Source organism: Coturnix japonica, chromosome 15, assembly GCF_001577835.2.
Source record: "Coturnix japonica isolate 7356 chromosome 15, Coturnix japonica 2.1, whole genome shotgun sequence".
In the NCBI taxonomy this organism is placed as follows: Eukaryota; Metazoa; Chordata; class Aves; order Galliformes; family Phasianidae; genus Coturnix; species Coturnix japonica.
Genome location: NC_029530.1, coordinates 1,477,417 through 1,501,046, shown reverse-complemented (window position 1 = coordinate 1,501,046; position 23,630 = coordinate 1,477,417). Strand labels below are relative to the sequence as shown.

General features: G+C 46.3%; 1 protein-coding gene across 1 annotated transcript in view; it reads left to right on the top strand.

Moving 5' to 3' along the window:
• The first annotated feature begins 807 nt into the window (after nucleotides 1–807).
• The window catches only part of FBRSL1 (fibrosin like 1), a 285,419-nt gene continuing 262,596 nt past the window's right edge, over nucleotides 808–23,630 (top strand). The window contains exons 1-2 of the mRNA XM_015877624.2: nucleotides 808–826; nucleotides 1,341–1,541. Coding sequence (XP_015733110.1) covers nucleotides 1,347–1,541 — 195 coding nt within the window. The 5' untranslated portion in view covers nucleotides 808–826; nucleotides 1,341–1,346. The remainder of the gene's footprint in view (nucleotides 827–1,340; nucleotides 1,542–23,630) is intronic.

The window sequence follows — 23,630 nt, the reverse complement described above, 5'->3', positions numbered from 1 at the left end:
TCTGATTAGTTACTAAAGCTTAGCATTTTGATTTCTATCTCTGCCGCTTCATAGCAAAAAGGGTGACGTGACCTTCTTAAAGCAGCATCAAACTGCTGCTGTAGAGTGTTATCTCAAAGCTGGAAACCAAAGTGAGCAACTAAACACTAATTTGTATTCTTCATTTCATCATTTGCAGCGAATAATGCCAGATAATCCTTTTCTTTGCTCTTTCACTAGTTATGGGTTTGGCAAGCTGAGCTGTATTGTTGCTCTGAGGCAGCGCTACTTGTTTTAATTTGGGGGTGGAGGTGGGAGGTGATGTCTTTGTTTTTCTTGCAATGTGTACGAGGAGCTTGGCAGCCCCATAGAGGACCTCTGTGCAAGGTCTGGGGGGATTCCACATTGCTCTTCCATAGCAATGAGGTGTGTGAGTTGTGCTGTGTGCTCTGCTCATAGAGGGTACAAATGCTGCTGATGTGACTGAGGCAGAAGTGTGGGATGAGGCATTTAGAGGTATTCCTCTGGCTCAGGTTGGCATGGTTAGCAGTGCCTTTTGGGGTGTTCCTTAATCTGATACAGTTAGGTTGCATAAAAACATTAACTGAGCTCAATAGAGAGTCATCAAGGTCTTCCAGAAAGCTTAATTTGATGTTTCAGGGTTGTGCTTTCAGTTCTCTAGGATGCCAGGGACAGCAACAGGGATGCCCTTTTCTGACCTCACCTCCCAGCGTTAGTCACTGTGACCTCCCAGCATTAGTCACTGTGACGTGGCAGAGCAGCTCTCAGCTTGTGTTTAGCCCATACGCTGCAACTCTGATTTGTGGCAGACACGAAACGCTTGGAGGTATTTGGCCACTGTGATTTGTGCAGATTTCATTGATCTCGACTCACTTATTGAATGCGCGTTGGCTTTCAAAGTGCATTTCCCCATGTGAGTGCTGCTCTGAACCAGAGACCATCAGGCCCAAGGGGAGATGAGGGGGTCTGATATGTTCCTTTCTGAGATCAGACAAAACAGTAAAACCCATCTCTGTTCAGATGAATGGAGTTAAATGCTTTTCTTCAGGATGCTGATTTGTTTAGGTGCTGCTGACATATGGTTCCCGAATTAATCTGAAGCAAACTCATTTTCATAACCAGTTTCAGCGTCTCTGAAATTAATCAAACACATAGCCTGGAGAGTGTTGGTCCTAATCTAATCTAAAATTACTGTTTGCATTGTGCATGCCTAATTATTCATCTTAAGTCATCTCTGGAAAGAGCGCGCTGTCTTGTCTGTATTTTTATGTAGTATTTAAAATGTTTATAAGTAGTCCTAAAGAATCTAAAGGGTTTACTGTATTCTTTTCCCTTTACAGAAGGACATGTCACTAAAGCCTCAGGAGCGGAAGGAAAAATGGGAGAGGCATCCAGGCAAGAAACCTAGAGAATCTGAAAACTGCGTGTCTGCTGAGCCAAGTGAAAATGGCCATAATAACGATGCGGGGAGCTCAGAGAGAGAGGCAGAAAGAGGCAAAGAACGCGTGAAGAAGAAACTCCCGCTGAAGTTAACCAAACAGGTAGGAGAGATATTTCTTATCTGAATGACGGTGTGGCAGTGTTGGCCATTGAGGTACTGCCCTGCTCCTAGGCTGGGGTGTTAATGTAACCGTGCTGCTGAAAACAGTATCTCTCACAAGATTGCTGGAATGAGGGAATAGTGTTGCAAGCAGGTTTCATAAACTGAAATGGAAGACCAGGTGTTCTGAGTGATGTAGGAAGGAAGGAGCAGAACTTCATTGTATCCTTAGAGAAAGTGTGTTAATTTGCACTGTGAGTTTGTGGCTCTCAGGCAGATCACAGCCTCCTTTGAGTAGTCCTGCTTTGTGAATGTGGATCTGCAGATGTGGACATCTCCATCTCATGTGTTAAGTTCACGTGTCCCTAAAGGAATACGCTGAGAAGGAGGAAATATCCGAGTGTGCTGTATCTGAGAGCTGTTTAACCCAGGTGCACCTTCTGCTCTGTGATATTGGTTCTATACATGTTCCAAACAACGGAAGATTGAGTTCACCATATTATTGGAAGTATTTTCTTTCCAAAGGCTTTCAGTGTTTTAGGATCCAAAAGGATCAATAAGATCATCTTACACAACCCCCTGTGTAACTTCTCCACCCTTCCAGTCGCTTTTGATTCCATTGAAAGATGCTTGTTCAGAAGGGCTCGTTATGTTTTACATTAGAAGCTCTGTGGGTCAGCTTATGACCTCACTCTTCTCATGGCTGATTGTTCTCACTAAATTCAGGCTTCTTCATTTTAATTTAAAGAAAAATAATGGGAATAATTTACTGCAAATCACTGATGTTGATATGTTACTACTTTTCTGCTTGGAAACAGCAAATCATGTAATCTGGCACTTCTAGTAAAATACTTGCCGGGTTTATTTTCTTTTTAGCTCCCCAAAGTGGTACCAAATGTTTTGTTTTTATAATTGCCTCTGTATATATAGCTGAAATAGATCAAGTTTCTTGTTTGCTATTGCTAGTAGTCAAGTGATTGGGTTTCAGTTCCCCCCTGTAGTTACAGGTGCAATGGCTTTGTGCACAAATATACAGCCTGTGCAAATTAAAATTACTTCTTATAGGGGTAAATAGATGCTCAGTCTTTCAGTGAAACTAAAACGTGCAACTAAGATCCTTTCTTGACATCAAAAACCAGAAGCAGTAAGCATGCATTTCTCTAGAAGGCCCCATACAAAATATTTAGAAGCAATAATGCTTTATGGTATTTCTAGCTGCTTCTTAGACTGGGATTATGATAGTATACTTCATTAGCTCCTCTGGTCTCTGCCTTGTGAAGCTGTTGTGTCAGGTCTTTTTATTCACGTGAAGAAGCCCCAGCAGTGGTCTGTCAGCCCTTGCAAAGTGTAGATAAAGCTGGCTGCTGTTCCAGTGCTTGTTCCTGGAGGAACCTTATGGACTGTCATGTGGGTGCAGCTGAGTGTGAGTGTGGAGACTGGGAGTACTTGCAGGAGGTCATTAGCTCTTGATTGCCTTCAAAGCATTGGGCTGCCATGGGCAGCAAGACCAGACATTGGCTGCCTCATTCACAAGTCCCTGAGTTCATCTCACTTCCATCCATGGCTTAACCTTTTTTTTTTGTTCTCCTGGTGGTTTTAAGTATCGAACCCCCAAAAGAATGAGGAGTTTGCACAAAGAGTATAAAATAAAACCTGTGATGATTCACTCCTTAATGCGCTGCACCTCTTCAAACAAATCACGCTTTGAATTGGTCTTTTATTGCAAATGAAGCTTTTGGAAATAGCTCATATTATGTTAGCTGATATAGTTGTGGAAACCAGGCAAGTTTTCAGGCCTGTAAGGCTGCTGGAAGTAGCAGCAACATCCAAGGTAGACAAACACAGGTATTCTTAGTGCAAACTAATTATGCAAATGATATAGGCAACTTAAATATATTTTTAATAACCACAGCTTCACACCTACCATTCTGGCATTTCCTGCCAAACTGTCTAGACAAATTGGCTGTAATACAGAGTTTTCTGGAAGTTGGGGGTGATTTTTGCATCTCAGGGTTATTAAACATAGCTTTATAACTAATTTGAAAAGCTTACTGTAATTAATGCTAATTATATTGAGACATTGCTTAGAAATTACTGATCAATTTGCAGCTTTCCTTCTACTCTCATCACTTCTTTTCACAATTCAACAGAATTGTCATCCTTTCCGAGCAGCCTCTAATAAATCAAATTGGGCATTATAATTACAGCGCTCTGCTAATCCTTGTACAGAGGTGCAAAGTGGTAAGCTGCTTTGAGTGCCAGGTTGTCTGCTTTGTTTAGAAAATGAGATTAATACTTCACTCCTTCTGACAAAACATCCGGATTCCTGTTTGCTTCTGAATATTTGGTTCTCTGTACCTCGGGCTACAGGGAGAGAACTGCAGGAGTTCATCTGCCCTCCCAGCCTCCTGCTTCAGCTGCACGTGGGAATCTCATCCCCCCTATTCCTGCTCCAGCCAAGCAGAGAGAACGGAGGGTGTTCCAAATAGCTGTAGGTCTTTTGGGCAGATGTGTGCCAGGATTCGGGTCTGTTCTCATCCTCTTTGCTTGGAAAGGTGCTGACTGCAGCTGCTGCTGTCTGACAAAAGGCAACCAAGCCGCTGGAGCTGTGAGGTGGGGTCATACTTTCTTGTGTTATGCTGAGTTGCTCTTATAGTTTACAGAGCGTCGTCATTTGAGCTTTGTGTGTCTTTCATTGAGCCTTAGCTGTGCTGCTTTGCTCTCTTGGGTCTTGAGTTTGTGTTTGGAGTTGCTGATAGGTCTGTGTGTAGAACAGGGATTTCTCCCTGAGCTCAGGACCTGTAGGCACTCTGTGTGCTGTCTGAAAGTGGGCTGGTTTCCTTCTGAACAGAGTTGGTGTTAGCAGGGAGGAGCTGCTGATGCTTGAAGTGAGCTGTGTGGTTAGTCAGCCTGGGAGGCCTCACTGCGTGCTGAATGTGTTTAGATGTTAAATGTGGTTGGAATAACACTCTGTTCTGCAAATAGTCATTTGTCATGAAGATGACTGTCTTACACCTCCTCCTTCCTTTTCTCACCCACCGTTTAGGTCACCCAAGATGAAAAGAGTCTCAGAGAAGCAGATGAGAATAGGGTGCTGTAGCACATATTCGTGCTTATAATAGTGTGTTGGGCTGGGAGCGCGGGAGGAAAGGGCACGACAGCTAATGCTGTCACGTTGCTCTGGAGGTGTGACATCTCTGTGATGTCCTAGGGGGAGGGAAAGCAGAGCTAATTCCTGTGTCTCATTCACTCCCCAGCCTTCGTCATGCTGCTGACTGTTATTGATGATTAATGTGTAACGTTGGACTGGAACCACTAAATTACATTAACATGTTTGATTACCTACTCACATGCTTTTTCCATGGTGCTTATCAGCTCGTTATCTGACATTCGTTGATGAATATAACTGTGCCGGGTTAGCGTTGTTCGGAGCTAAAGTCTTGGTGCCAGGTTATGTTCCATCCCAGGTGCAGACAGTTTCTTCTCATGTCCAGGTGAAGCAGTTGATCTTCAAACCAGTCAAGTACCATTGGCCCCTTCTTGTATGGTGGTGGTGGCGTGAAAGGGCATTGGGACTTTTCCCAAGTCATAGAGAAGCAGTCTGAAACTTGCTGGGCTACCAGAATAATCCCATTGGCTGCTTGCACTGATGGCCAATATTAGTGTGTAGCTGCTTGATTTTTATTTGCATGTTTCCAGATAATGATAAACGGTAACTCTGGAACAATCATGTGTTTTTGAAAGCTCTGGTGGGCTGGAGGCAGTGTCTGTGGGAGCCTGGAGACCAAAAGGTTTGTGGGAGCAGCCCAGACTCAGCAGCCAGGTAGGAGGAGTCTGAAAACAGCCTCTGGGGTTTGGAGAGGTGTTGGTGTCCCTCACATCTCAGTGCAGCTCTCAGAAGCTGAAGGGCATCTGAAAGGCTCTAAATATAACAGCATCTTACTCCGCTACCTGAAGCGTCTCAAGACGTTAAGAGCAAACCAATTCTAGAGAGCTAAGGGGAAAGAAACCTTCCCTTTCATGTGGGTTTGGGGGATTGGCTTGTTTTATGCTTTTTTTGGTGTTTGCATTTTGCTGCTTTTGAATGCTGAAATTACACAAACCGGTTTCTTTCTGTTTCTAATTGATGTTACCCTTTTTTTGTTAGCAGATATTATTTAAATGTTCTTTGAATCTAAACAACAAAGTACGAGGGGAAAAAAAGAACAACGCAACAAAGCATGTCCGTTTTCTTTTAATCAGGCAAACGTTGCTTTATGTATTGCTTGAAAGCAGCATCCATTTGTACTTTTGTAAGAATGAGACTTTGCAGTTAGGACATACATGCTGTGAAACAGCTTTAAGTGTGTGTTTGTGTTGGCTGGGAGGTTGGGCTGTGCTTCATCCTCAGCCGGGCACAGGGCAGGCTGTGCTGCATGCCACGCTCAGCAATGCCCCAGCACCTGCTGCAGCCCCCAGCACTCTGCTGATTTCAAAGCTCCTAATGAGGCCGCAGTGCTGGGGGCCTGCCCAGGGGGGTCGGAGCAGGGCCCTGTTTCTTGAGCAGGGCTGCAGGGCAGGCACAGATGGCCTTCCCCTGCTCCTGTGTGTTAATCTGCCCGCACTGAGCCTGCACAGCTGCTTGGGAAACCGCTGGGGAGGCACTGCGCAAAGTACTGCAACGGCATACAGTGTTTAGTCATTAGGTTTGCTAATCCAGGGTCTAAAATCAGCCTCGTTTCAGTCGATAGCAATCTGTTTGCACTGTCAGGAACTAATTTAAAAATCTGCTTTAAGTCCTGGTTAGGCACTTGGTGTTCTGTTTGCTGCAGCGAAGCACAAGGGGAGCAGTGGGCAGAGCACAACAGGGGCAGGAGGAAAATCCTCTGTAAATAAATAGAGGGTCTTTGTGTCTCTAGCAAAACCCTGCTGTTACCAAGAAGCACTGTTGTTTTGGCTAAGTGTATCCAGGAATTCACAGCCATTCCCGAAGTCACTGCAAGGCCCACTTTGCTACAGGAAAACCTGGTGGTGTGCTTTCTTGGCTCAGTGGCCCTTTAAAGTGCCATACGGGGTGCAGAAATGTGTGTGTTAGAGCTGTGACAAAGATACCTTGGGTCACAGGCAGGCTTTGCGATGCAGCATGGCTTCCTCAGGTAGGTCATGCTGCTGAAATACAGCATCAGACTTTGGGCAGTATAAGAGGAGGCAAAGCCAGCCGGATCCTCTCGAAGCAGCTGTGAGTGAAATACAGCAGCTCCTTTGGAAAGGAAGAAACCAAAAGGAAATTTCATTGCTGACAACTTAGGTGGCCGTCAGACTATAAAATGGTTATTGGTGGTCATTGGTGGCATTGTTATAAAAGAAGAACTAAATGGTTTTTAATTTAGAGAAGGGAAAATAATTAGATGAAGTAATTTACAAGAAGCTATAGCTGCTTGTTTCTCTTCCTCTGTCGAATTTAATTGGCTGACACAATGCACAAAGTCCCCTTTCTTTATCATTCTTCCCTCTTCTCAGTTTTCATTTTTGATGTAATGTATTTGTTACTGGAGAAAATGGGGACTCTGCTGTTATATCTTGTGGTTGAAGCGATGGAAAAGAGCAGAGCGGGGCCTTTGGTGTGCTGTCAGTGGTTCATCACGCTGTGTGAAGGAGCCCAGAGCCAGGAGGAGGCAGGTTGGCTTCTCTGCTCTGTGCCTTTGTGGCACTGGTGGGCATGGTCTATAGAGCCCTTGTGCTGTCTGTCATAAAGTTGCTGCAGAGGGGCCTCAGGCTTGAGCAGCTGGAGCATCACGACCTTTTTATGCATTGCTTTTCTGGTCTGGGCAAGGAGCATCCAAAAAGTTATTCCATTGTGATTTAGCTAGTTTGATGTGAGAGTTTGGCGTCTGTTACCTTTGTGCATCTGCATTCCTAGGCATACACCAACTGTCTGTGATAAAGCACAGTCTCTGAGTGGCAGCAGGTATGGGTATGGTTCCTTGCCCTGTGATTTTGGGGATGCTCAAATACGTTTGCAAGAATCAAGCGCAGGCAATGTAGAATGTGCCTGTGCTTGCTGTTGGCTGTGGTTTCCAGTCATACAGGAGGCAGCATGGCAACAGCCACAGCAGGGCTGCCTGGGGGCTGCTGGGCTGCACTGTGGTGCTGGCCCAGCTCTCCCAGTCGGCCGCAGGGAGCTCTCACCCCATCAGCAGCCTCAGGCAGCGTTACCGCATCCCTCAGCCTCTCTTTGCCGTGTGGGTTCTTAAGGAGCTCATTTTCATGCTTCTGCCTGCTGGGTGGTTTACACGAGCTGCTGAGAATGTGCACAGCTTGAGCAAACACGCCTTTTGGTTTGGAGACGTCGCTTAGGTAACATAAGTGCTTGCTCTTTTTTCCTTAGGCCTTCAAGCAAGGTTACTGGTAGCTGTTCAGGTCAATGGCACTGCAGTAGTTATTTGATGAAGTCAGTACGTGAAACCTGGGCTGTTTTCTCCAGTATTGCTTCCAAAAAAAAATCAAAGAATTCAATAAAGCCAGCGGAGGTTTGTGATAGATGTAAAGCTCTCCCAAGCCTGAGGGATGAGGGGGGTCCTGAGGGGCACCCAGGCATGTGTGTGCTTTTTGAACTCAAGTGGAAATATGTCATGGCTGTGGGTTTTTGCAGGCATTAGCATTGTACGTTGATTCTCAGGTGGTTTGTTTTCTTTTCCTGAAGTTGAGCCTTGAAATTAATTTATCCCCCAAAAAACGAGGAAAAAGTCCAGCAAGGAGAATATATCAACTTTCAGGAATGAGACAAATTAATCCCGTTATATGCAAAATTGCTCACTTCCCCCTCTTCCTCTCTGTTCTGGTTCCTTGTGTTTGGAGTTGTTCAGGTTACGAAGCCAAGTATTACTTGGGTGGCTGCTGGATTCTGAGGGCTGGTATTTAATGTTAGTTATGTAAATACATGCAGATTATTTAATTTAAAAACGAATCTTTTGGCTTCACCTTTTCCCTCCACATCTCCCTGTCTTCCAGTAAGAGGCTTTGATTTAGGCACTAGGGAAAGGTGCACAGTTGTGATTCTTCCTTTGGCTTCTGTAAATCCAGTGCAAGTTAGCATTTAAGACAGTAATGGTTTTCATATTGCGCTCTCTGATGTCTCCTACAGCACTTCATGCTTATTGTCACCCAGTAGTAAGAACAAGGAAAAAAACTTTCCAAGGGAAACCTTAACCACTGGAATAATGGTGATAAAGAATCCAAGGGCAGAGGAAGGGATGGAACTGGGGGAAGGGCTGCCCAGCATGGCTGGCATCACAGCACAGTGCTGAGCAGCCTTATGGTGCTGCACCTCGCTGAGTCTCATCAAGTGCTCAAGTTTGCTCAGTAAAGTCATTCTTTGCTCACAACACAGATAATAGTCCATACAGCAGAGCACAGAGTCTGTATCCACGAAACCCAAACCCCGTTCCCAGAAGCTGAACCTGGTGCTCCCCCAGCACGTGTCCTTGCTGGGGAATGACCTCTGCCAGCAGGCTGTGGTGGCCTGATGGCTGCCTGCCATTTCATGTTGCTTCCCCATTTCTATCTCTTGTTTCCTTGCGACTGCCTCATTTTGTTCATAAAGCAGCTCGTAATTGAGTGTTTGACAAAGAAGTGTTTACAAGCCGTGTTTCTTGTGCATAGCTGCCTAGCTGAGGGGAATAACAATTTGGGTCTGAATTTCAGCCCTTCTTTGTCAGTGCCGTGCCATCAGCGGTGGTGGTGCAGCCTGTGCTTAAAGGAAAAGGTGGCCTGAGGTTGTGCTGGGGTTTGACATGGGCGTGGGGATGCATTTGTGCAAAGCAGCCTGCGACTGCTTCTGTTGGGCCACGCTCATCCCTTGTGCTGGCATTTGTTCTGGACACCACCGAGGTGTGTGCCCTTGCAAAGGGTGCTCTGTCATTTGGGGTGATCTCTTAAAGGGGCAGCTCACCCTGTGTTTGCAGGAGTTCCCAGCTTCAATCCCATTGAGCTGGTTGCACAATGGCAGAACCAACCTCTGAGTTGGTGTCACTGCTTGTGTTGGAGTGCTGTGACTGTGGCAGGGTGCTGAATTGTTCAGGCTTTGGTTAAAGAACACCATGTGGCACCCACAGCATGAATCTTTGGTTTGTCCTCACACTTTGCAGGTGTTCCATTAAGATGTCTTTGCTGTACCCTTGGCCTTGTTCCGAATCATCTTTGTGCAGCATGTAGCTGGGTCAAACAGGTTGTACCTTTATACGCCCATACAAACACCAGCCCTTCCATTAGCCTTTTGCTGCCCGATGTTCCCCCCTGCTCACCTGGCTCGTGGAAAGCAGAGAGAGAAGAAAAATGTATTTGTGGTAGATTTTTTTCTTTTTTTCCCCCATAATTTCCAGTGAAGCAAAGGAACAAAGGGATCCAGCTCTGCCCCTGCCAGTCCATCCCAGCAGCACCGGGGCCTCCAGTAAATGGATCAAGGGACACGTGGGACCCTGTAGGGCTGCTTGTTAGAGGATGCTGTTAGGGGCATGTCACAGCAGATGTAATAAATAAAGAGTCTGCATTGTCCTGGAGAAGAAGGAGAAAAAAAAAGTAGGTTGTGTGTTTTTTTTTTTCCCTGTGTTCTCTAGTGGGAAGTGAAGTGTCTGACAGCCTTGGGCCGCCTCACATAGGTGTAAGCCTAAGGCAAAGCCACAGGCAGAAGGGTTGCAGAATAAGTTGTACGGGATCTTGACAAATACCTGCTTGTTATTGTTTATTGAAACTGAGAGCGTTGGGAAGAATTGGGTTTATGAAAGGTTGTTTCAATTGGAAAATGAGGGAAAAAAAAAGAAGAAGTATGGGATGTCGAGAAATGAATGGTGCTGTAGTTCCTTGTGGCTTATTGCACTTTGTTTGCTTTGCCTTTAGCTGCAAGGGAAGCATTCCAACATGTTTGTTGTTTGGTCCCAAGCTGCCTTGGACAGCAGCTGCTGGGTGTCCCTGGGGCTGCCGTGCTGCAGGGCTGGGCTGAGGGGCAAAGTGGGGAATGCAGGGGGATGTGTGGAAGTTGGGTTGGCCAGAGCCAGCTGTGAGAAAACACGCTTCTCTCTGCTGCTCATAACTTGGAAACACACAATAAGAAACGCAACAAAAATGTGCTGATAAGAAACTACCACCATGAGTATTCAGGCGACTGAGAACCTAAATCCCAGACATTTCTTGCTCCTTTGTCACATAGGTGTTTACATATATCCCAATAACCAGTCTTTCTGTATCTCCATTTTTCTGTTCTGGTGCCTCTTACAAGAACAAATGGGTTCCTTTAACAGATTACAGCAAGTAAATGTGGAAGCTTTTGCAAGATGTATGCTGTGCTCCATAAATGGGAAGCAGAACATAATTTCTAATCATTGGAGAGGTTTCCTCGTGTGGCATCGTCGGAGGGTTATGTATTTATTTTGGCAGGCTGTCTTTAACTCGCCTTGGTAATGACAGGAATTTCTACTGCTTCAGCTGCATTCATTTCCAGAAGCAGAAAAGGGCGACTTTTTGCACTGTTCAGCAGCCCATGTGCCTCGCATCGATCAGGTATTTCCTGCGGTTTAAAGACCTATTGAGATGTATCTGCTAAAATGGCTCAGTGTGAAAAGGTTTATTAGTCCTTAAATGAAACAAAGGCTGTTAATACAGCTACACAAATGAGAGCCCTTAGTTAACTCCCAGTAAGCTTTAACAATAGCTTGTGCTGAAGGAGTTAGGATGGTAGTCAATAAAAGCCCATCTTCTCCTTCTCTCTGCCCCAGAAATAAGGCGTTTCCAATGTTAGTTACATACATTAAAAGAAAAATCTAAACACGATTCTGCCTTTTCACTATGAGAAGCTGGTTTTCACCTGGTAGAACTCTATAAGGAGCTAACTTCTGTCTGATCATTTTGTCTTTGAATTGAATAGGAATCTTAATCTCTAGCACAATGGTAGGAACTGCAGTGAGATCTTCGGGGTTTTTTTCCTCCTGTTTCCAGATAGCAACTTTAAGCCTCGTTTTCCTCCTCCTTCAGAAAATAACTCGATCTGAGGGGGGAGGCTCAGCACTATTCTCCTTCACGGTGCTAACTGGTAGATTTGTTGAGGTTGAAGGATGTATTCTACCACATGTGGCCCCCTCTATTGCTGGCAATGGCAAAAATCCCTTAGCACTTTCTGAGGGCTTTGCCCTGGGGTCTGAGCATCCTCCAATAACTGAAGCCAGCAAATGCTGCAGGAAGCTCCAGCATCTGCTGGGGGTGATCTAAATCTAATGGTGGTATTCATCAGCATCCCATGGTGGGGCTGAGTGTGATTTCTGAGGAAGTTTCCCAGTTCTGACCTAGGGAAGGATGTTGGCAGCCAACTCACTGGGACTGTTTTCTAGCCTAAACATTTTCTTGATGATAAAGCTTTCAAAAGCCTTCCAGGGTGAGGAGCCAGTTAGAAATACGAAGCATATGGTTTTGTGGCTTTCTCTCTTTAGTAGCTGGCTTCTCAGGAAGCTTTAGGAAGGAGCGGATCCACTTCTGTATGCCTGAGGAAGGACTCAGGTATCTGTTGCTCTGAAGTAGCACTATGTGGCTGTGTCATGTCAGGCAGGAGATATGAGGAAGACCAAGTGCGGTGGGCTACAAAGGGCTGCCATAGCCCTGTATTGCCAAGAAAAACATTTTCTGCAGTTCAAGAGCCTTTTGGTCCCCTGAAAGAAACACATGGGGAACCATCACCTCTCCCTCCCTGAGCGCAGGTGGGGTGAGGCAGCAGGAGCTGAGCTGGTGGGCTCCAGCCATGGGGTCTCACACCCCAAAGATGTCCCCGAGCAGTCGCCTCCGGCAAGTTGTGCTGGCACAGCCAGCGTTGTTGGGTTGCATTCTGTTTTCTAAAACCAACTGCAGAATATTCCAAATTCCTCAAATTCTGTCTGCCCAGCAAAATAAGAGGGAAGCGTAGCATTAATAACCATGTGAATGGTTGCTTAATTTAGCAACAAGTTATGAATATTCAGAGGCATAGGCTTCTGCAGAGCGGAGGAACAGGAATGTAAGCCCCCGGGGCCGCTCGCTCCCCGCTGCTGTAGGCTCACAGCCCTACCTGCGAGGGAAGCAATGCAGGTGCATTCAGCCATGCTGCATCCGCTGAGCTTTAGAGATGTTCCTTTAGAGCTGCTCATGTGGAAGTGGGACAGCCAGGCTTTGTGAGAATGCGAATGCGTGTGCATGTCTGTCAAGTTTACTCTCTTAGCTTAACCATAATTCATTACATAAAGCCTGTTTGTCACACATGACTTTAAATATCCACAGGCCAGTCTCATTTAGTAGTTCAGATGTCTGTTTCCAAGCACATCGGGGTAGGGGCTGCAGCTCACTGTGTGTCTCAGGGCAGCAGGAGGCTTTGCCTTGTGCTGGGGACCTTGCACTGACCGGCCCAGCACCGGGCATCACTGACTTGACAGAGGTTGCACAGTGGGAGAGCAGCACTGCTGCCATCTGATACCAGGAGCTGTCTGTGTCCCAGTCTGCTGTTGATTTACACGTTCATCCTCCAGTACACATAACTGCTGCTTGGATTAAGCTGTGATACATCTTCACTCCGATGTAAAATTATTTCGAGTTAGACCTTGCAAAGGGAATGTCGTTCCCTCCATAAACGCCACTTCGGTTTAATCCTTTCCCACCTGGTTGTTCAGCACCAGTGACTAATAAATTACAATTATTGAGGTATCAATTCATCATGTCTCGACAGCGGTGTTGCCTGTTCCACTGCATTGACCGAAGCCCTTTGCTAGCCAGCTAATGGACTGCGGTCCTACTCTTTCTTGTCCTGTAATGACGGGATCCCTTGTACCAATTTGAATCCTATTAGATAGCAATTAATTTCTGCCTACTCCAAACTGAGGCTGAGTCAAGTGCCACTCAGTGTTGGGCTTACACATGGGTGTATCTGAAGGGTAAAGTGCTGAGGGAGAATCCAGCCTGAGCAGTCTGTTAAATCTGCTCCTCATCCTCCCCACCTCCCCTGGCTGCAGTAATTAGCAAACCAAATTCTTTGAATTGGGAGCACCAAAGCGAGCAAGTGGGGAGAAGAGCAGAGCTTCAGATGTTTGAAGAATGACTACCAGGAAGCAGAACAGTTGTGGCAAACTGGGGTTGTGGGGGAGGGACGTTTGTGTTTAGATATCTCTGCCTTTTATTTTGCTACAGCGGGACATTGTGCTATGACAGGTGGGGTGCTGCTCTGCCTTACAGTGAGCAGTGCTGTGTGTGCAGGTCCTGCTCCTGGGCTCCTGCATGAGCTGCTGGAGCTTGGCCTTGCTGTGCTCGATGTGGGGCAGCAGGCAGGGTTAGCGCAGTGCTGGATCCATCCCTCATCCCTCCATAAATATATAAATATTTAAATGTCAGCGTGGCTGTGAAACAATAGTTTTGTTTTACAATTTAAGCTTGGATTTCAGAGAAGAAAGGACTTGCCTGCACTGTCACTGTGTGGTTTCTGCTGGATAGATTGATCCTCAGGGGCCAACTAGATTAATACTAGGAGGAGGCAGATTTAGAATTTGCCCTTGTCTGTGGTTTCTATAAAGTAAGGGATACTTCTGGGCTCTTTGTTGCTCCAGCAATTTCCTCTCTGTTGGATGATGACCCTTTCAGTAAGTGGTCATCCACATTGAATTTTTCTGTCTCAGAGCTTAAAAAACAGTTATTTTATTGACTATGGAATTCCCATACCGTTGCTTGACCTCACTGTTGGTTTTCATTGGAGACTACACAGAGATTTCAGCTAATGCCAAAAGAAGCTGTTCACCTTTTAAGCTTGCTTTTCCCTGGCTCGTAATCTAAATCTGAGTGAAATGTAAAGTATTGCTTATCTCTTATCTCTGAAGCCTCGATGAGCTCCGGGCTGCGCATGCTCTGCCTGGCGTCTGCTGTGCTGCTTGGGAGCTTTGCAGGTGAGAACTTGGAGGCAAGACAGGCGTATGCTTTTACTTTGAAGGTGAAGGTGATACTCTGTTCGTGCCAGACACGTACATGTAGAACATGTTTTGTATGAGCGAGAAACTAATAGGTGTTGGTAGGGTGTTGTGTTTGCTCGCCCTTACAGGTCACTCCTTGTGAGCTGTACTTGAGTGCTAAAATGAGTTCAAGCCTCTAAAAGCAGAGCTGGGTTGGGTTCTTGAGAGCTAACTGGGGCGTGTGTCCAAACCTTGTTTTGAAATCAGAGCGCTTTCCATGAGGAGAGGCGTCCATGTTAGTTACACTGCCAGAGTATTTTGTGTTTGCACAATTGCTGAAAAGTTACTGTCTTTCATTAACTTCTGTTTGCTGTCACTTACTATGTTATAAGCCTCCTTGGGCCTGTAAAGCCTTCAGAAATGAGAACGGATAGAAACTCAGTGTAAATCCAAACAAGAAAGAAGTACTATGTGTTATTTAGAATTAGCATTTGATGTCTCACGGAATATTTGCTCCCATTTTTGTTGGCCTTTCTATGTGCTCTGGGGGCAGAGCATGGGAAACTAACGTGGGGTTGTGTGCAAAGTGAAGGGAGGGAGAAAATCTGGCCTCGTCCAAAGGAATTAAGAAAGTTTCTGCTAAATGATGGCTTCAAAATTTAGTTTTCCAGACTGAAATGACTTTATAACTGATCTTGAGGCAGGTGTTCCAAATGCCTCTTTAAAATTAAAGTCATTTTGCTCTCCTGTATAACAGAGCTGTTGTAAATAGGTGGTAAAGGTGATGACCCCAAACAGGGCTTTCTCAAATGACTGGAAGTTGGTATTTGTGTGTAGTGTGTTGTGGCTCTGGGGTCTGTTCACTGGAAAGAAATGTTTCTTCCCAGATTTATGCTGGGTGAGACCCCCCCGCTGTCTGCACAGCACACAGCAATTCCTGGCTGCTCCCGGGGCTGCTGGGGGTGTGTGATCTGTGGCCCTTCCACATGTTGGGCTCTTCTGATTGAGTTTTTAATATGTATTAGATTTCCGCATAGGTGATCTTGTACAGCTTCTTCAAGGAAGAGAGGTTAAATTGCAAATGAAGTATATTGGACTTCAAAACATGAAGATAAATACGTGTTTAAGTAGAAGTTGAAATGAGTAGTTCCTGTGGATGTGTACTAGTGGGTTCAGAGGGTAATTTTTGTTAACCTTAATATATTCCATTCTGTCTGTGCAGATCTAATTAGCTGTAGTGCCGCTGAAAGGAGTGGGGCTCTGCCAGTTGTTCAGGCAAAGCACAGAAGGCAGAGGGAAATCACATCCCATGTTGTTCTGTTCTTTTCCCCCATTTCATCATTAAGTTTCATTCATCTAAGTCCTTTCTGCCTGCTGATGTCAGGTCCTGAAGGAGCACAAGTGCTTCATTCTGCGTGCTTCAGAAATGGGGGTGCCGGTAGGAAGGGTGAGCCTTCCAAATCCAAATTGGCTGCAAGGAAGTGCAGCCTGACTTTTCCCTTTTTTCCTTATGGCCTCTGCTGAGCTAATGGATAAGTGGTGCATGAAGAAAATACGTGATAGCTAAACTCGGTTTGTCTTCTTTCCCCTTCCCTCCCCCCTCCTTAATGTATCTTCAAAGGATGTGGCCATCTCCTTTTGTTCCTGTGCAACTTGACATGTCCAATTTCACTCCTCACAGAAGTAATAGACTTTGCATAGATCCATTTGTGCTCTTTTAAGAGCCCTTGTTTGGAAAACACATCTTGTAGAAAGGCAATTTTTCAAGCACCCAGATTGCTGGGCTCTTCTACAGCAAAGCACATCTTCTGAACATCCTACATTATTCTAATGTTAATCACAACCATTTGCAAGTCAGCACAATTAAGGAGCTGTAACACAAAACGGGAATTAGGCCCAGTATCTTCATTTTTAAGCAGTCACAAACTGTCTTAAAAAGATAAACCAACAAATAACTTTGCTTTTGGTGTAGAGAGGAGAAACAGAAGTCATGTATGCTGCTTATTCAGTTACTAAACCTAACGCTGAGATTCACAATATTGCCCTGAAAATATATTATCCCTCAGCATTGCATTTTTATGCTTGCCCCGTGGGTCAGTAACTTTCAGCACCTTCCATTGCTGCAGTTATGATGGCTGCTTAAAAACCCTTTATTTTAGAGGAGGAAAATCTGGATTTTTCATCACATGACTCCAGGGGGTTGAATTTGAGCAAAATCTTCTGAATATCAGAAGACTGCCAACTCTCTTGAGTTAATGAGTGTGTTCTTCCATCACAATAGTTGCGCTTCATTTTGCATTATAATGTTGTCTAACAGCAAGTGGCACTTCTGGTTCCTTTGTAATTTTCAGGCAAAATGCTGTTTGCAAAATAAATGTGCTGAGAGTTTCCTAAAGCAAATGTCAGGAAACTGCACAGCTCGGTCCATTTTTGGTGGCCTGGAAATGGGTAGGTTCCCTTTATAGTCGCTGCACAGATGTGAGCCCTCACTTGTTTCTCCCTCCCTAAGCCTGAGCAGGCTGCAGCTGTGCTGTGCCCACTTATTGATGTGTGGCAGAGAATGAAGCAAAACCTCTTCCAAGGATAGAATTTCTTGCTCAGAGAAACCTCGACAATTCAGGAGAAAGCATCATTAATGAACGTGCCTGTTCTCACTTCTTCATGTGTGCTGTGAGCTTTATCTGCTCTGTGTGCACAACATATTTCCACGCCTTAGAGGAACCGCTGAGTGCAGCACAGATTATTGGTAATAACCAACCAGCACTGAATTCAACTTTTTACCCTGATTTCCTAGTTTTATGCAGAAAAGTTGAGGATTATTTTTGTATTGTTATGGATGGGAAAGCTGAAGGTGGGCTCATAGTGAACGCCAATGAATTGCAGGCATTCAGCAAGCTAGGGAGGGTTAGAAACAGAGCCCAGCTCTGCGCTGTTCTGCTACCCTAATGGAGAGGATGCATCTCCTCGCTGCTATTGAAGCCTGCATTACAGTTTGGAGATAACTTTCAAGAGGGAAACCACGGGAGAGCAGTCAGCCACACAGCAGTATCTGAGTTTGTTCCTACACGTTGGCGATAACTGCTGGTAGTTAGATAGCACGGCAGGAAAACTGCGGGTAAACGTTGATTCATGGTTTTAAGGGTATCTGCTGTGGGGGGTGGAGGAGGTACTGAAGTTGTGCTGTGTGTAGGAAGAGATATTAAGGAGCCAACTTGTCAGGGTGTAAATTCCTGCCGGAATGCAAAGAACACCCCAAGTGGAGGCTCATGTTATGGTTCAGTTCCCATGATGCGTTGGTGGGACAGCAGAGATGAAGCAAACTTAGCACTGAGGTTGTATGATGGAGAGGAACTAGAAAGGAAACCACAAGGGCTGCTCTTGCTGCAGATGAGAGCAGTAACAGCAGTGAAGATTGAAGAAGGTCTCAGCCATAGGTGTGCAGGGGGCTCTGTCTGCAGGTCATGGCCCTGGATGTGCCATGCTGGTGATAAAACTGATCCAAAACACGAGTTGTGTTAAAAATTTGCATGTAATCTACAAAACTTTCTTGGGACAGAACTTGCAGAAAGAAAGGGGAACCGGTGTATGAAACAAAACAGCAAAGCCCCAAACACAAAACTAGCAGCTGTCAATAAACAGTGCACTTATATTTTAGACTATGCTGTGTTGCAGGGTGCATCACCAGCATGTCCTTCTTGGAGAGAGCAAACAGCCCAGGCACACCGTAAGCACTGTCTGCCATTGGCATGCAGTTACTTCATAATATCTGTTGGTGACTTAAGTAAATATTTATGGTGCAAGCCACAAGCCGACCAAGCCAGTCAGGCATCGTCTGGAAGAGCTGAAAATACGACAGCATGAGTAAGTGCCATTTGAGAGTATCAAAGAGCTATAATAATGTGGATAGCATTACATTAGAAAACCAAGGTGGGAGGATTACATGAAAGCAAAACACACAGACAGGCCCCAAGGGGAGACCATCCACCACAAAGGATAATTTCCTACGGGATTCAGACCCAAGAGCACATTCCTCTGAGACTGCTTTAAAGCATCCAGGCAAGACATCTAAAGAGAGAGAAAAATTCATAATGCTTTTTCAGAACAACTGTGTAGCTGGAGCTGATGCAGCTCTGCCTGGTCTGCAGCTCTATCTGGACTCCTACATGTTTTCCTCCCTGTGATCTCTTTCTCAGCTTAAGAAGTCTCTCTTTTTTTTTCTCCTCCTGGGAGAGAAGGAGAGAAATGGCTTTTATCTGTGCTTTGGTTTTGCCGTATGGCGATGCTGCAGTCAGATCCAGGCTGCTCCCTGGGAATTGCTTAGACCAGGCAGGACAGCGTGGCTGTGTTATCACAGAAGACTTTTGCAATGGTGCTTGCTGCTTAATTCTGGTGGTTGATAGAACCAAATGCAAAACCAATATTTTGGTCTTCCTTTTTCCTTCTCTCTTCCCCCCTCCCTGCCAAGTTAGCTGTCTTGGATAGGTGTTGATTTCAGCCCTTTCCCCCAGACACCCTTCGGAGCAACTGAATCTAGCACAGAGCTGTGTATGTGTCTGTACATGCAGTGTATGTGAGCACACACGGCCTTGGACGTGGCAGGTTCAGACTCCTGATAGAGCTATAGTGCTGCTTCGCCCTTAGTGTCTACATATGGCAGGAAAGGAAGGATCTTCTCCATTTCCCCCTTGTTTGACAGTGGAAATGCAGTGGGAAGATGAAATGTGGAGGTGTTGTGTGGGCTATGAGTGGGCATAGACAGGTGTGCATACAGCACGTGGGTTTGGTAGGACACGGCATGGTTTGTGTGCATGGGTTTCTGCACAGAGAAAAGCTGCACTGCAGCCTGCCAGCACAGCCTCCAGCCTCCGGGAACACAAAGGCCTTGGTCATAGGGAATGTGTTGTGCAGGGAGAACCAGTGCTAAAAAAAAAAAGAAGGAAGTCTCGTCCCTGTGTGTGACAGTAAAATATTCAGAGAAATGTGCACTCGTTATGCAGCAGGCATCCTGAAACAAGGCACTGGCACCTTTATAATACAGAAAGTGAAGCAAGATGTTTGGAGGAGACAGATAGACAGCTGGTTTGTGCCCAGCTCGTGCTTGTACGTAATCCATCACTGCCAGCCCTGCATGCTGGCAGCAGCTCGTGGTGCTGCCTTCCTGGCACTGCCCAGCAGCAGCTGGGGTCTGCTGGGGGCTGAGTGGGGCTGGGGAGGCACTGTGCAGTTAGTGCAGCCCTGCAGGAGGAGGAAGAAGGGTGTATTTCTCTGGCAGTGAGTTGGCAGCAGTGTGCTGGGAAACCTGTGCTGGCAGAGAGGTGGAAGCTGGAAGACTGTCTTGGGGCAGGATGTTGTGTTAGAAGCTGTGTTAGAAGCTGTGTTAGAAGCTCTGCTCAGAACTGTCAGCCGGTTCTTGCAGCAAGTCTGTGTGCTGGTTTGTGGAGAGGGGGCATTTTTGTTCTGGTTTTAATTGCAGAAGCCTACAGTGCAATAAAAGTCCCTTCTGACAGTAGTGATGATGTTGGCAGGTCCTGCTGCCTCCTGGTAGGGATGGCAGAGCAGTTTCTGGGGCCGTGCATTCTGCATGATAACACACAGCTTTTGCCACGAGTCGCTGTAGTTTCCATGAGGCCACAGCTGAAGAATGGCAGGTCAATATTCAGTCCGCTGCTGTGTGGGTGCACCTGAATGTGGCTCTGAGGGTTCTCAGGGTGGGCTTTATTTTCATGCAGGCCGTCATGCACTGCGCTTCAGAGTGTGCTGAGGTGGGTAGAACAGTGCCTGTTGATTTAGTGGGTTTGGAATCAGGCCAAGCATCACTTCACTGCGGATTTCATGTATTTTCCTTAAAATCACAGCTCTTGCAATGTCTGCTCAGGGTTGCTAACAGCCAACAGGGAAATATCCCCTTTTCCCCATATTCTTTAATGATTCACAAGCTAATGCTGATCTGGGGCTTTAAACAGGATGGGTTTGGTCGCGTGGTGCTAACTTCACTTATCTTGTATCAAAAGATATGGCTTTTGTAAAATATTAGCGAGGATGTTACAAAATCGTGTAATTAAAACCCCATTACAAGCCCTGAAGGCAAAGCAGAGAAGCACAGCAAGGGCTGTGTGATTCTGTGACCTAATCTCACCTCCTTGGCTTTTAGGTCCTGACTTAACTCAGTGCACACACAGCTCTGCAGGGCTCCCCTGCCTTGCAGGTGGGTGAGGTGCCCAGGGGAATCCTGTGTGCTCTGGACAAGCTGTGTTGACTTCAGTGCAACTGCTGAAGAATTTGGGGCACACTTGTCTCCAAAGCTGCCATCTCTGAGATGTGGAGGTTGCTTTTATTTTTCTCCCGTAGAGCTCCTTCCTAATGTGCCATTACACAAACGTTACACAACCCCGGTCAGCATCAGTGATTTTTGTGTGTGTTATTTAAGCGTGTTTGTGGCAGCTTGTCCTGATCTGGGAGGAAGGTTGGTAACAACAAATCCTGGTAAAAACTTGACGTAAACAAGCGATTCTGTAAGAAGTCTTGCTCAAAAGACACAGTAAAAAAAAAAAAAAAGAAAGAAAGGAAAGGCCCCAGTACAGTGTCTTTTCCTTTGGCAGTAATTGTTTTGCTCTTTGTATTATCTTACACAACACAACCACACCACCCGCTGCTATGGCTTTTGAAAATAACAGAACTGTGCATCCATGAGCCAAGAGGAACCAGGATGATTCCAAACGGTACAACTTGCAGAGGAAATGACTTGTTCTGGTGGGCTGCGTGATTCTAAATGAGCTCCTCAGGGCCTGCAGCGTGTTGGGCTCAAGCTGCTTGAGATGGCTGGTACCAGTGGGTGTCCCCAGGATGCTGGGATGAGTGATGTGGCTGCTGGGTTCTGGGGTTGGCTTGCGGGACAATGCTCTGCTAGATACAGGTGTGGGATGTCAGGAGGGAACATGGGGACAGCTCTGTCAGCACCTGGCCTCACCCTGAGCTGTGCTGCTTGGCCAGCAGTTACAAGGACCAACATCCCCATGTGTGCTAACAGAGTTAGGGCAAAGCCGCAGTGCTTGGGCTCCCCAGTGTCTGACTCAAGGGCAGATGTGTGAGTGAGCTGGTTAACACATCTTTTGCATTATTGTTATTTTAGCACTTACGAGCACCTCGGTTCCCAGGGCTTTGGCTGGAAACCTCTCCCACACACACTGAGCACACTTCCTCCCTCCTTCTCACTTTGTGACACCACAGCATCACCTCCACGTCTGAGCACTGGTTGATGCCAGCAGCCCCGCTTTGCTGGCTCCCTCGGGGTGGGCTGCTGATGCCCTCACAGGGGATGTGCTGTAACCCAGCCTAATGGATGTTAGCGAGTTGCTGGGACTGAAAATAAGAAGTCAAGAAGCAACACAGGGGAGATACGCTGCTTGTGCTTCGTGGATCTTTTTTAACAGAAAAAAAAAATAAAGGGGAAAAATAAAGTTACATCAGCTCTGCTGCAGGCATGAATTAAAGATGAGAACTTAATAAAAGTCGGTGGAGGGGAGAGCAGGAAAGGCGACGTCTCTATTTTTAAGCAGACAGCACCACCTCTGCTCCGGCGCTGGAGCTGGCGGTGTGTGCGCCGTGCGGGATGCAGTGCCCTCTGCCGGAACGCGGCGCTGCGGGGCTGGGCTGAGTTACACAACGGGTTAAGCTGAGTTGCACGCGGGGCTGAGCGTGCTCCCAAAGAACAACGTGCGTTTGCGGTGTTGGTACATGGAAGGTAAGGATCTGAGTGTGAGCTGGGTGCGTGTCGTGTTTGGCGTGGAAAGAAGTGGTAGCAGAAGGAGGGGGTGGGAAGGAGCCTGCAGGAGCTGGGATTTACTGGTTGGTGTGAGGTTGCACTCAAAGTGCAAGTGGGAAAACTTCTAACAGAGCATTAAAATCCAAGTAAATGCATCAGTTCAAGTGTGCACAGCTTCAGCTGTGTGCTTATCTGCTCCGCGCATCTTCAGCAACCTCAGCAACAAGGGCTGCTTGCCTAATTAAAATAACATGTCTGTACATCTGGAGCAAAAAGGAGTTTGATGCACTTTCTTGGCTGTCATCGCAAATGAGGGCTTTAAAGGCCAAATAGGCAGATAGAAGAGTTGTGGAAGTCAGAGCAAATAGATAAACAGACTCAAGAAGTGCAGTCAGTGCCATGTGCTGTGTGACCCCCATGGGAGCAGGAGGTGCTGGTGCTGTGTAGTAGCAAGGAATGCTATCAATGAATCCTGAAGGAGAAGCTGGCAGGACAGGAGGGAAGTAATCCTTGTGACTGTGAAATAAGCCTGAAATCCCAAAGGAGCCATCGAGCTGGTGGCCTGGGCTTTGCAATGCTGGCACTGCTCGGCTTGGGCAGGCACTTTTTCCTCTAATTGTCCTCGAGATCCCTTTGCTTGTTCTGCTTGTGCTCATGGGTGGGAAGGCAGTTTTAGTTAAGGTGGAACAAATATTTGTTCTCTTTGAGCCTTTGCCACAGCTGCTGCTTTGCAGGAAGGCAATGGTTTCAGTTAGAAGCGCGTCCTGCAAACGTGGTGCTTTTATGACTTGCACCTCCTGGGCTGTGGTTTGGGTTGGAATGAATCTAAAAAATCTCGGAGGTGAAGTTCACCAAAAGTGGTAGGTTTTGGCTGTCTAAATTCATGAATTATTCATGGATTTCTGCCAGTGCTGTGAAATTACCACCCAACCTTTCCTGCCCTGCTCTCTGAGCAGATTTCTTAGTAAATCTGGCTGTCATTTCAGGAGTGCAGCAATCCTTGGAGCTGCCTGCAGATGTGATTTTGAGCAAACTGCAGAGCTCAATCACATCCCCTGCAATTTCTGTGAATTTAGATGCAGGTTTTGGGTGCCTAATTCAAATAATCTGTTGAACTGACAGGGACGTCCCTACCTGCTCCTATTTACAGCTGGAAATAGTAGGTCTGCATGCTGGGGTGCTGTGTGTGCAGCAGAGAGCAGAACAGCAGCCAAGCTGGAGCTGCTGGTGTGGGCAGCACTTCTGCTGGCAGTGCCGGCACCCAGGTGGAGGTTGGCACCCCGTGATCAGAACACACAATCTGAAGGTTTTTAATGAATGGATTTGGTTCCTGCAGACTTCTCATCTGGAAAAGCAGCGCATTGCTTTCTTAACACCTCGGTGAAAGGGGATACATTTCAGGGGA